At 37.2% G+C, this 13,282-nt stretch overlaps 1 protein-coding gene across 1 annotated transcript in view; it reads left to right on the top strand.

Moving 5' to 3' along the window:
• The window catches only part of LOC123633251 (fibrous sheath-interacting protein 1-like), a 63,175-nt gene that overhangs the window by 35,440 nt on the left and 14,453 nt on the right, over positions 1–13,282 (top strand). Inside the window, exons 7-8 of the mRNA XM_045544376.1 lie at positions 1,616–1,740; positions 3,273–3,383. Of these exons, the coding sequence (XP_045400332.1) occupies positions 1,616–1,740; positions 3,273–3,383 (236 nt within the window). The remainder of the gene's footprint in view (positions 1–1,615; positions 1,741–3,272; positions 3,384–13,282) is intronic.

Genomic DNA, 13,282 nt, shown 5'->3' with positions numbered 1-13,282 from the left:
CATAAAACCCTAGTTTTAAAGCATAGATTTGCCTAGAAACTTGTATAACTTAAATTTGAGTAAAGATTTTTTTTTACTAAAATCTACTTTTGTTTGAAAAGAATTTAAATCCAGAGATCTTACTGTTTTCCTTGTTCTTTCCAGTTATTTTCATAAAAATTTACTCTTTATTGGTTAAATCTATATAGAATCTTTGATAACTAACTATAAATATACCAATTGATAGCTCCCTTAATCCTTTTTTATCGAGGTAACCTCTCTTATAAAACAAAGGTAACTTTTAAGTAAACCTTATTTGGCTTGAGCCACTGACTGGTGTTTTTTTCCATTTTGAACTTCAATGTGGCAATTTGTCCTATTTGTAGGGTGAACTCCATTTGTCATTTATGGAGACTCTTCTTTATGCTTATTTTTAGAGCTTTAACAAAGGTTTACAGAAACATGGATAGATCTGGAGGACATTATTTTAAGTGAAATAAACCAGGCACAGAAAGACAAATATTTCATTTTCACACTCAAATATGGGACCTAAAAAAAAATTGATCTCAAGGAAGTCGTGAATAGAATGGTGGCTACTAGAGATTGGTCAGGGTGGTGGGATGGGGTAATGAAGAGATGCTGGTGAAGGGGTAATTTTGTTTAATAGAAGGAAGAAGTTCTGATGTTCAGTGGCACAATGGGGCAACTATAGTTGATGATAGTTTACTGTATCTCAGAATAGCTAGAAGTTTTCAAATGCTCCCAGCATAAAGCAATGATGAATGTTTCAGGTGAATCTTGTCCCAGTTACCCTGATTTGATCATTGTATGTTGTGTGCCTGTTTCAAGATGTAACATGTAATCCATGAATATGTACAATTATGTATCAATTAAAATAAATAAATAAATAAATAATAAAAAAAGGGTTCACATAATCTTGTTTTGAAAGCTTTAAGTATGACACAGTAAAAACAAGATATTTAATGAAGGGAATAAGAGTCCACAGTATTTTTCTTACTCTTGTTTTGAGAACTTAGGGTCTAAATATATCAGAAGTTTACTCATGCCTCTTATCAAAGGTTGAGCAAAAGTGACAAACTGAGGATGGGCTCTAGGGGTTTGTGCACATGGGATGTACAGCATCCGGGACACATGACTCCAGATCTTGCTTAAAAGTCAGACTTGAACAAAAAGTTTATTGTTCAGAAAGAGTGATGGCAAATTAATAGATTAGCAGGAAATGACCTAGTCTTTAGGGAAATTTTTTTTATAAAGGCTAAAATAAAATACGTATTTTTATATCCCTATAACCTCAGAGATTTCTTCTTTGCATGTGTGACTTGCAGTTCTATTCATATTTCCTATCATTTCCAAGGAATCAACAGGGAGAAGTTTGATATATGATAATGAATAATACAAAAAGTTTTATGAGAATTTCATTAGAAGTTATGATAGCACATTTATCTTTTTAAGAATAAATCTCCAGATATGTTATATTTCTGGATCTGGAATTTAGAAGTTCTTCTATGTGTATTTTATTTTTTATATATTTTATTAATAGTGTATGCTTAAAGTGAATTTTTAGCATAATTGATAATTATAATTATGAAACAATTTTGAACTTTTTTAATATTAGATTTTACCTATGATGTGGAAAGAAATGAGTCATTGATCAAAGCAGAAAAGAAATCTTTCTCAAATACAGAAAAGATTGAGCTCAGGGGTAAACACAACCAGGATTTTATTAAGCGAAACATTGAGGTATGTACTTAGAAATTCAGAAGCCAGAATTTCAGACTAAATGGGTTGCAAAAATGGTAATTATTGTGTTCAGTGTCTTTAAATACTTTTTTGACTATGATAAGTACATATGTAATTGAATCAGCATATATAACTGAAAGAAAATTTTATAGACCAATACTTCACTATTTTATATTTTGTATTCCATTATATCCTATTCTATCCTATCCCTTTTTAAAAATGCTGGCTGCAATTAGCATTTATTTCACTATCCAGAAATAGTCTGGTTCCTACAGTTTGAAAAACATTTATTTAGATAATAGCTTTGGATAGTTTCCCAGATTTCAAATTGCATATTAGTAAAATTGGTTTTTTAAAATAATGAGATTGATTTTATAGCTAGTGCATTTAGAACGTTGAATGGAAAATGCTCCTGGCAGAGCAGCAGGGCTGGGCTGGAGAGGCCAACTTGTCTGCCCCTTGCTGAGCCTCTGAGCAGCTAGTCACTAGCTTTGATTAGCTCCTCCTTCAGGTATTTGTCCTTGGTCTTACAGGCCCTGCAGCCTGACTTGGTTTGTCTTCAAGATAGACTCAGACTAACCAAGGGCACAGGGTCTCCTGTATTAGACCAGAGTGCTAATTAATTAACTTACAACAAGAAATGTAGTGAGGTGGACAGAAGCTCATGGCAAACCACTTGAGCAACTAGTCCCTAGAAAGTCACCTTGGTGAGTGTGAAGTATTGACAAGAGAAGAGAGTTAAGTAATTCCTCACAGTTCAAGTGTGATACTTCCCCCACAATTGGCATATCATTTCCAGGCAGACTGGACTCATGGGGCAGCCTGCCACTACCAGGACTGGCCTCTGGGATTCTTGATTTTTCTGTGCTTCATGTTTGTATGACCTTCCTCAGGAAACCTTTTCTAACATGGTCTGCCTCTGTTTTTGCACTGGCCCATTGTATGTTGTTTATTGTTTTTGTATGTTGTTTATTGTTTAATTTTCCAAAAGCAGTAGAGTGTCCCCCATATCTAAGTTCTTGCTGACACAGACAGCAGATCCACCATAGATTTCCCTTTCCCCTTTAGCAATAGTAACTGAATGTTTCTTTAACTTCCTCATATGACAGTCTTGAAATTTAAAAGCAGTTTCATGTAGTGGATAAATGCCACAGAGAAAGTGATAAGAAGCTTCCTTCCACATATCTCAGCAAATGTGTTTTTGCATATATATGTATATAATACACATTATATATATAAAATAATATAAAGAGAGGTTTGAAAACTGCTTGTTTTATTATTACTTTTTTATAAAATGTTTATTGGAATGGTTAGCAAGAGGGCGTGCTTATAGTGGGAATGTCTTTGCTTGGAGAATGGCCCTATATAAAATATTTGGCAAAAAATAAAAATATCTAGCAAATGTAAAACACCTAATCTCACAAATTTTACCTAAATATATCTGTATTGTGGAAGCCTTAGGTCCCATTTTAATTTTCCTGAACTATGAATTGCTTTGAGCATTTAATGTTTTCCATTAATAAATTCTGTAGTTGGCCAAGAATTCAGGAAACCCAGTGGTTATGATTGACAGAGAGAAGAAGAGGCTGGTTGAGCTTTTGAAGGACTTGGATGATCAAGATTCGGGGCTGTCCAGTTCTGAGGTATGTAAACGCTGACAGTCAGGGACCTCTCTACTTCTCAATTTTGATTTTTTAAATCATGTTATTGACCCATTAGCACAAAATTACAATAAATTTTCAGATTTTGAGAGAATATTCTATGACTTTAAAAAATCCTATTTTACACATTTATTTTTATTGAAGTTTTCAGATTTATTCTTGGTCAGTTCATTATTGACTTTCAAAGCATTATTTTATGTCATCATAAGAGTGACTACACATTGGTCATCATGATAATAACCTCAGCCAGCGATTAGTCACTGATGACCTGTGAATGTGTTTCTCTGTATCCTTTTCTTATTATCCCTAAACTGGCTTCATGGTATTTTGGTATAGTCTTCAGTAATCCTAAAAAACACCATCCAGCTCCCACCCAGTTAACCTTGTGCATTCAGTTCCCTGAAGAGCTGGGGGGACCACAGACTGAGCTGAAATGGGGGAACAGCATGTAATGAGGGTGGGGTGGTGCAAACATAGGTATTTATAGGGCCTAGGAAGGTCACCTAAGTAAGGAGTGCTGTGGCCCAGTGTTTGCACTTTTTTACATACTAAACTTATAGGAATATTCTTTACTTCCACAAAGAAATACACTCTCCTGTGTTCCTTGAAGCACTTAGCCCTATTCTCTAGCTTTTATTCCCCTGTGTTTAATAGAGACATGATGGAGTGAATGCTGCTGGCACCCTGCCCATTTCCCCTTTCCCTGGCACCTGTTCATGCATCCATCCCCATCCTTGTGCTCAGGGTACGCAGCTGTTTCCTTCCCTGGAGAATTGCTCTGAGCCAAATGGGAGTCAAACAACCCAGGATATCACCCCCTCGCCACCCTAGTCCCCTCACCTTAGGATGGGATTTGGTTTGTGATGCAATGTATCCTCCAGAGCTTCCCCAGGGATCAGACTGAAGCTGGTCTTTAGCTGAGACCACATCCTTGCTTGGCTTTGTGCCCTTGTCCTAGCCTGTTTCTCTAATATCCCTGATCCCAAAGGCACTCCCCCAGTGAGTCACTTGAAAAAGAATCCTTGTCTTTGTTTCTGTGTCTAGGGACACATAAATTCGGAGGATAGCTTTTGCCATAGGTACAAAAGCAGTGCATGTGCAGTGATATCTGTGGCCAATGGGCGGGGAGGCACTGTGCCAGCCCAATGGGAGCCAACACTCAGCATCAGCTGGTGGCTGCCATGTGGAAATCCCAGACCAGGGCTGCCTGAATTCTCCATTTTTTCAAGAGAAGCTACAAATTCATATTTTTATGGGAAACATTAAACTTTTAAATTATTTACAACTAATCCCATTTTAAAAAGTTCTGGGTGGGCAAATAAAATACCTCTCCCTTTCACCCCAAAGCAAAAGCAAATCTACAGAATATCATAGATTACAACTTCTAAATAATCTTTTTTGAGATGATGAGGGCCCAGTGGGGACTGTGTCCAGGAACGGATGAAGGTGCTGCTATGTCTGAGGCTGGTGAAGAAGGGCTGGATAAGGCAAACAGCTAAATGCCTACATCATTCTGAGATGTTTTGGCTTTGCTGATTCCTGTGCCACATAATGATGTTTTGGTCAACAATGAACTGCCATAAGATTATAATGGAGGAACACTCTCCCCCGGCGCCTGCAACCAGGGGATGCGTGGTCGCCATCTTGGTTCCCACAGCTAAGCGGAAAGGACCTTGGACTCTGGCGGGTCTCTGGTGCCCTATCTCTTAAAGGGACAGACGCGGACCTGCACCGAGGTCCCCTTCTCAGGTGTGAACACTGAGTGCTTCCCCAGACGCAAGAGTGTGGAGCCCGGACCTTGGGAACACTGGGACAGTGTAGACCTTTGCCCGTGGGAGCTGCAGCAGCTGGGGCACTGAGGGAGTGAGGGCACTGCCTCCTCTGCCTAGCCAGTGTCTTTCCTGCAGAAAGAGACAGAAACCACACATCCAGAGGAAGAACCAAAAGTCAGGGGGGGGGAAAAAAAAAGAAAGAAAAAGAGAGGGAGAAGAGGCTTTCTGCTTGCAAATAGTGTGAATCCTGCCTACTAACTGAAAGTCCACAACACAGTGATTTAACTTGCCAAACTGGTCTTAGGTCAAGCCAACCCTCTGGGAGTGGACCCATCAGAAGCAGTCTCCCAACTGAGATAGAAAAAAAAAAAAAACTCTAAACAACACACAACAGTCTCCCCCTCTAGATAAAGGAAGCAACATACCTAGACTGTTTCACAGCCTAAGAACAGAGTACAAGACGTGCTGTTAACTAGACTAAAGCTGTGAGAAAAGATCTAACGATAGAGCCAGATGGGAAGGGCTCAGCGGAAAAATATGGGGAGCACAAAAAACCAAACGGAAACCTCACCCCCAAAGAGAAATACCAACTCTCCTCCAATCGGCACAAGCCAGTTTCAGAATACCAACATGTTGCCAGAAGAATTTCAGTCTTGGGTTATAAGTAAGCTGAATGATATACAAGAAAAAATTGATATCCAACGCAAAGAAACCGCAAAAAAATTCCAGGATTTGGAAGAAAAATTCACTAAAGAAATAGAAATATTGAAGAAAAACCAAACTGAACTCCTAGAAATGAGGGATTTATTCAGGGAGCTACAAAACACAGTGGAAAGTCTCAAGAACAGGGTAGATCAAATAGAAGACAGAATCTCAGAGATCGAAGATAACTCTTTCCAATTAAATAAGACAGTCACAGAGATAGAGCAAAGAAATAAGAAAAAAGATCAGAGTCTTCAAGAAATGTGGGATTATGTGAAGAAACCTAACGTGAGAGTTATAGGCATCCCTGAAGGTGAAGAAGATAATAAGCAAGGGCTGGATAAACTATTTGAAGACATAATAGAAGAAAATTTCCCAGGCCTTGCTAAAACTTTAGATATACAGGTTCAAGAAGCTCAAAGAACCCCTGGTAGATTCATAGCAAATAGGAAAACACCACGCCACGTAGTCGTCAGACTGACCAAAATATCCACTAAAGAGACCCTTCTTCGAGCTGTAAGGAGAAAGAAACAAGTAACATACAAAGGGAGACCCATTAGAATTACGCCAGATTTCTCAACTGAAACTTTACAAGCAAGAAGAAGTTGGGGCCCCATTCTCACTCTTCTGAAACAGAATAATGCCCAGCCTAGAATCTTGTACCCAGCTAAGCTAAGCTTTCTATATGAAGGAGAAATTAAGACATTCTCAGATAAACAAGGACTGAGGGAATTCACCAAGACAAGACCACCCCTCCAAGAAGTACTCAAAAGAGAGTTACACACGGATCATCACAACAAAGACCCACGAATGTAAAACCACCCAAGAGCTAAAGATCAAATTCTAGCCACCACAATGGCTCAAGAGAGAAAACATAGCAAAGAAGTTCTACCCAATAAGATAAACAGAAATCTGTCCCAATTATCAGTTCTCTCACTAAATGTCAATGGCCTGAACTCCCCACTCAAGAGACGTAGACTGGGCCAATGGATAAAAAAACACAAACCAAGTATCTGCTGCCTTCAGGAAACTCACTTAACCGGCAAAGATGCATTTAGACTGAAAATAAAAGGATGGAACTTGATATTTCAAGCAAATGGTAGCCAAAAGAAAGCTGGTGTGGCAGTTTTAATTTCCAATAACTTAGTCTTTAAACCAACAAAAGTAATAAAAGACAAAGACGGTTACTACATACTGGTGAAAGGCACAATTCAACAAGAAGACATAACCATACTTAATATATATGCACCCAATCTAGGTGCACCCAGATTCATAAAGCAAATCCTACTCGATCTAAACCACATGATAGACAACAACACTTTAATAGTTGGAGACTTTAACACCCCACTGACAGCACAGGACAGATCCTCCAAGCAGAAAATAAGCAAAGACATAGTAGACTTAAACAGAATGCTAGAACAAATGGGCCTGACTGACATCTACAGGACATTCTACCCGAAATCCACTGAATATACGTTCTTCTCATCGGCTCAAGGAACATTCTCTAAGATTGACCATAACCTAGGTCATAAAGCAAGTCTTAAAAAAATTAAAAAAATAGAAATCATACCCTGCATCTTCTCAGATCACAATGGAATAAAAGTAATAATGAACCCTAACAGGAACTCTCATTCCTACTCAAAGTCATGGAAGCTAAACAACCTTCTTCTGAATAACAATTTTGTAAAGGAAGAAATTAAGTCAGAAATCAAAACATTCTTTGAATTAAATGACAAAGGTGACACAACTTATCAAAATCTATGGGATGCAGCTAAAGCAGTCCTGAGAGGAAAATTCATTTCCATAAATGCCTATTTCAAAAAGACAGACAACTTACAAATAGACAACTTAATGAATAGACTCAAAGAGCTGGAGAAAGAAGAACAGACTGACCCCAAACTCAGCAGAAGGCGAGAAATTGTTAAGATCAAATCAGAATTAAATGAAAAAGACAACAAAAATACTATAAGGGAAATTAATAAAACAAAAAGTTGGTTCTTTGAAAAGATAAATAAAATAGACACACCACTGGCTAGACTAACCAAGAGCAGAAAAGAAAAATCTTTAATAACTTCCATCAGGAACATTAAAGGAGAAATCACAACCGAAGCCACAGAGATACATGACATTATCTATGAATATTACAAAAATCTTTATGCACACAAATTGGAAAATGAGGAGGAAATGGACAAATTTTTAGAAACACACAGCCTTCCCAAGCTCAATCAGGAAGAAATAGAATTCCTGAATAGACCAATATCAAGAACTGAAATTGAAACAGCAATAAAAAACCTTCCCAAAAAGACAAGCCCTGGTCCAGATGGGTTCACACCTGAATTTTACCATACATACAAAGATGAACTGGTGCCCATCCTACATAAACTATTCTTCAATATTGAGAAGGATGGAATTCTCCCCAACACATTCTACCAAGCCAATATAACATTGATACCAAAACCAGGAAAGGATGCAACAAAAAAAGAAAACTACAGACCAATTTCTCTCATGAACGTAGATGCAAAAATTCTCAATAAAATCCTAGCAAATCGTATCCAAGTGCTGATTAAAAAAATAATTCATCACGACCAAGTAGGCTTCATCCCAGAGATGCAGGGGTGGTTCAACATACGAAAATCTATAAATGTAATTAACCACATAAGTAGAAGCAAAAATAAAGACCATATGATCCTCTCAATAGATGCAGAAAAAGCATTTGACAAAATTCAACACCCTTTTATGATAAAAACACTTAACAACATAGGCATAAATGGGACCTACCTAAAAATAATACAAGCCATATATGACAAACCCACAGCCAACATCATACTGAATGGGGAAAAATTGAAAGCATTCCCACTCAGAACTGGAACCAGACAAGGCTGCCCACTGTCCCCATTACTTTTCAACATAGTATTGGAAGTCCTTGCGAGAGCTATCAGACAAGAGAGCAGAATCAAAGGTGTCCAAATAGGGACAGAAGAGATCAAACTCTCACTCTTCGCTGATGACATGATGTTGTATCTGGAAAACCCCAAGGACTCAACTAAGAGACTCCTGGAATTAATTAACGCATTCAGTAATGTCTCAGGTTACAAAGTCAATACACACAAATCAGAGGCATTCATATATGCCAATACCATTCAATCGGAGAACCAAATTAAGGACTCAATACCTTTCAAAATAGCAACAAAGAAAATAAAATATCTAGGAATATATTTAACTAAAGAGGTAAAGGACCTCTATAAAGAGAACTATGAAACGCTAAGGAAGGAAATTGCAGAACACGTAAATAAGTGGAAATCCATACCATGCTCATGGATTGGAAGAATTAACATCGTTAAAATGTCTATACTACCCAAAGTAATCTATAAATTCAGTGCAATTCCTATTAAATTACCAACATCATTTTTCACAGATTTAGAAAAAATAATTATACACTTTGTATGGAATCAGAGAAGACCCCGTATAGCAAAAGCAATCTTAAGCAATAAAAACAAAATGGGAGGTATTGATTTGCCAGACTTCAAACTATACTACAAAGCTGTGGTTCTTAAAACTGCTTGGTATTGGCACAAGGGCAGGGACACAGACCAGTGGAACAGAACAGAAAACCCAAATATAAAACCATCCTCATATAACCATCTAATCTTTGACAAAATAGACAAAAACATACTCTGGGGACAAGAGTCCCTATTCAATAAATGGTGCTGGGAAAACTGGATAGCCACATGTAGAAGACTGAAACAGGACCCACAGATTTCACCTCTCACAAAAATCAAATCACAGTGGATAGCAGATTTAAACCTTAAATGGGAAACTATTAGAATTCTAGAAGAAAATGTAGGAAAGACTCTCACAGACATTGGTCTAGGCAAAGAATTTATGAAGAAAACCCCTAAGGCAATCGCAGCAACAACAAAAATAAACGACTGGGACCTGATTAAATTAAAAAGCTTCTGCACAGCCAAAGAAACAGTCACGAAAATAAACAGACAGCCTACAGAATGGGAAAAAATTTTCACATACTACACATCAGATAAAAGACTGATAACAAGAATCTATTTAGAACTCAGGAAAATCAGCAAGAAAAAATCAAACAATCCTATCAAAAAATGGGCAAAGGACATGAATAGAAATTTTTCAAAAGAAGACATAAGAATGGCCAAAAAACGTATCAAAAAATGCTCAACATCCCTAATCATCAGGGAAATGCAAATCAAAACCACAATGAGATACCACTTAACTCCAGTGAGAATGGCCTTTATCAAAAAATCCCAAAACAACACATGTTGGCGTGGAAGTGGAGAGACAGGAACACTCATACACTGCTGGTGGGAATGCAAACTAGTGCAACCCCTATGGAAAGCAATATGGAGATACCTTAAACAGATTCAAGTAGACCTACCATTTGATCCAGCAATCCCATTATTGGGCATATACCCAGAAGAACAAAAGTCATTCTTTAACAAAGACACCTGTACCTGAATGTTTATAGCAGCACAATTCACAATCGCAAAGATGTGGAAACAACCCAAGTGCCCATCAATCCATGAATGGATTAGTAAACTGTGGTATATGTATACCATGGAGTACTACTCAGCTATAAGAAATAACGATGATACGACATCTCTTTGGTTCTCCTGGAGAGAGCTGGAACCCATTATACTAAGTGAAGTATCCAAAGAATGGAAAAACAAGCATCACATGTACTCACCAGAAAACTGGTTTCCCTGATCATCACCTAAATGTACATCAGGGAAGGATACCAATTGGATATCAGACTGGGATGGGGGGTGGGGGGAGGGGATGGGTGTATGCCTACATGACGAGTGCGTTGCACACCCTCTGGGGAATGGTCATGCTTGAAGGTGCAGACCCGGGGAGGTGGGGGGGGAGGGGATGGAGGTATGACTACATGATGAGTGCCAGGCGCACTGTCTGGAGAATGAGAACGGACGCGCTTGGGACTCTGACTTGGGGGGATGGGCAGGACATGGACAATGTATATGACCTAAACTTATGTATCCCCATGATGAGCTGAAATTAAAAAAAAAAAAAAAAAAAAAAGATTATAATGGAGCTGAAAAATTCCTATTGCCCAGTGACGTCGTAGCTGTTGTATTTTAGAGTGTAGTCCTTCTGCTTATTAGAAAAAAAATGTTAACTATAAAACAGCTTCAGGCAGGTCCTCAGGAAGTGTTCCAGAAGAAGGTATTGTTATGATAGGGGATGATAGCTCTATGCATGTTATCGCCCCTGAAGACCTTCCAGTGGGACAAGATGTGGGGGTGGAAGACAGTGAAACTGATGATCCCGACCCCGTGTAGACCCAGGCTAATGTGTGTGTTTGTGTCTTAGTTTTCAACAAAAAAGTTTAAAGAGTGAAAAAAAATTAAGAAATTTTAAAAATAGGAAAAAGCTTATAGAATAAAGATATGAAGAAAGAAAATATTTTTGTATAGCTATGTGTGTTTTTTAAGCTAAGTATTATTACAAAAGAGTCAAAAGTTAAAACTAAAAAGTTTATAAAGTAAAAATGTTATAGTAAACCAAGGTTAATTTATTATTGAAGAAAGAAAAAATATTTATATAAATTTTGTGTATTCTAAGTATACAGTGTTTGTAAAGTCTACAGTAGTGTACAGTAATGTCCTAGGCCCTCACATTCACTCACCACTCACTGACTCACCCAGATCAACTTCCAGTCCTGCAAGCTCCATTCATGATAAGTGCCTGTCTTAGTCTGTTTTGTGTTGCTGTAAAGGAATACCGCAGACCGGGTAGTTTATAAAGGAAAGAAGTTTATTTGGCTCATGGTTCTGCACTATACAAGAAGCATGGTGTCAGCATCTGCGTCAGATGAGGGCTTCAGGGAACTTCCATCTAAGGTGGAAGGTGAAGGGGAAGTAGGCATGTGGCATGATGAGAGGAGCAAGAGAAAGTGGAGTAGGCGCCAAGCTCTTTTAAACAACCAGCTCTTAACTGAACTAATAGAGCAAAAACTCTCATTACTGTGAGGATGACACCAAGCCATTCATGAGGGATCTGCCCCCATGACCCAAACACCTCCCAGCAGGCCATACCTGCAACATTGGGGATCAAATTTCAACATGAGATTTGGAAGGGATGAACATTCAGACTGTATCAGTATCCTATATAGGTGTACCATTTAAAAAATTTTTTATGCATTATTTTTAGTGTACCTTTTTATATTTAGGTATGTTTAGATACAAAAATACTTATCATTGTGTTAAAATTGCCTACAGTATTCAGTACAGTAATATGCTGTACAGATTTGTAGCCTAAGAGCAATAGGCTAGACCATATAGCCTAGATGTGTCATAGGCTATACCATCTAGGTTTGTGTAAGTACACTCCATGATCACACAATGACAAAATCACCCAGCAACACATTTCTCAGAATGTATCCTTGTCATTAAGTGACATATGACTGTAATTTGTTTATTGTACTAACAAAAGCTCAGATGACAGTAAGAATTAAGGGATCTGTTTCATTCTGGTTTTGTTATTAATTGTAAAGTTGGGCAAACTGCTTCCCACTGTCTCTCTGGGTATCAAAGTATGGCAGGATGGATCTTCCTTATACATTCTAGGAATGCTTTAACAATGAATTTTTGTTAAATAATGTGCCTCTGGCATATTATTTTGCTAGTATTATGTCTTGATCTTCTCTTTATTTTAGACTCTGCTCTATCATTTTAGTTTTAGGTAGATCTTTTATAAATACTGTGTAGCCAGATTTTTGTTTTTGCTGTTGTGTTTTTAATTCTTTATCTTTTGTTATTATTTCCTTATTATATGATAATGGGCATCTTTAATTTATTCATATTTATTATGACCACTTATACTTTTTGGGTCTTTTCCTGATGTCAAATTTTATATTTTATATATCATATTTGTTTTGTTTTTTTACTTTATATCCCTTTCCTATTATGGTTTGGAAATTCAGAATCCTATTTCTGATCTGATACTATTAATCCTCAATTTTAAAAATACATTAAAATGCATAGTTTCTTTTCAACTTTAATAATTAGTTTCTATAATCTCATATCTTAACAAGATTGGATCTTTGGTATGCTTTTATTTCCCTTTTATTCCATTTCCTCTCCTCTAAGATGTATTGAAATCATCTGGAATTTTAGTTCTAGAACATTATAAGTTTTTTCCTTTACCTTTAAAAACAGTATGCTTCTTGTATTTTAGGAATCTTCCTCAACCAAATTTAGTCAAAATTCTTAGCTACATCTTTAACTGTGTTTGGATTCAACTTATCATATACTTATATAAATCATTTTCCTTGAATTATTTTTGGAATTTTTTTGAAAAAATTTCCCCCAAGAAACAGGGGCGTGTAGATAATTTCTGAGTGCTGTACATTTAAAAATT

The sequence above is a fragment of the Lemur catta genome, chromosome 1 (genome assembly GCF_020740605.2).
Source record: "Lemur catta isolate mLemCat1 chromosome 1, mLemCat1.pri, whole genome shotgun sequence".
Classification (NCBI taxonomy): Eukaryota; Metazoa; Chordata; class Mammalia; order Primates; family Lemuridae; genus Lemur; species Lemur catta.
Note: the sequence above shows the minus strand (reverse complement) of the source record. Positions and strands in the feature narration are given on the sequence as shown.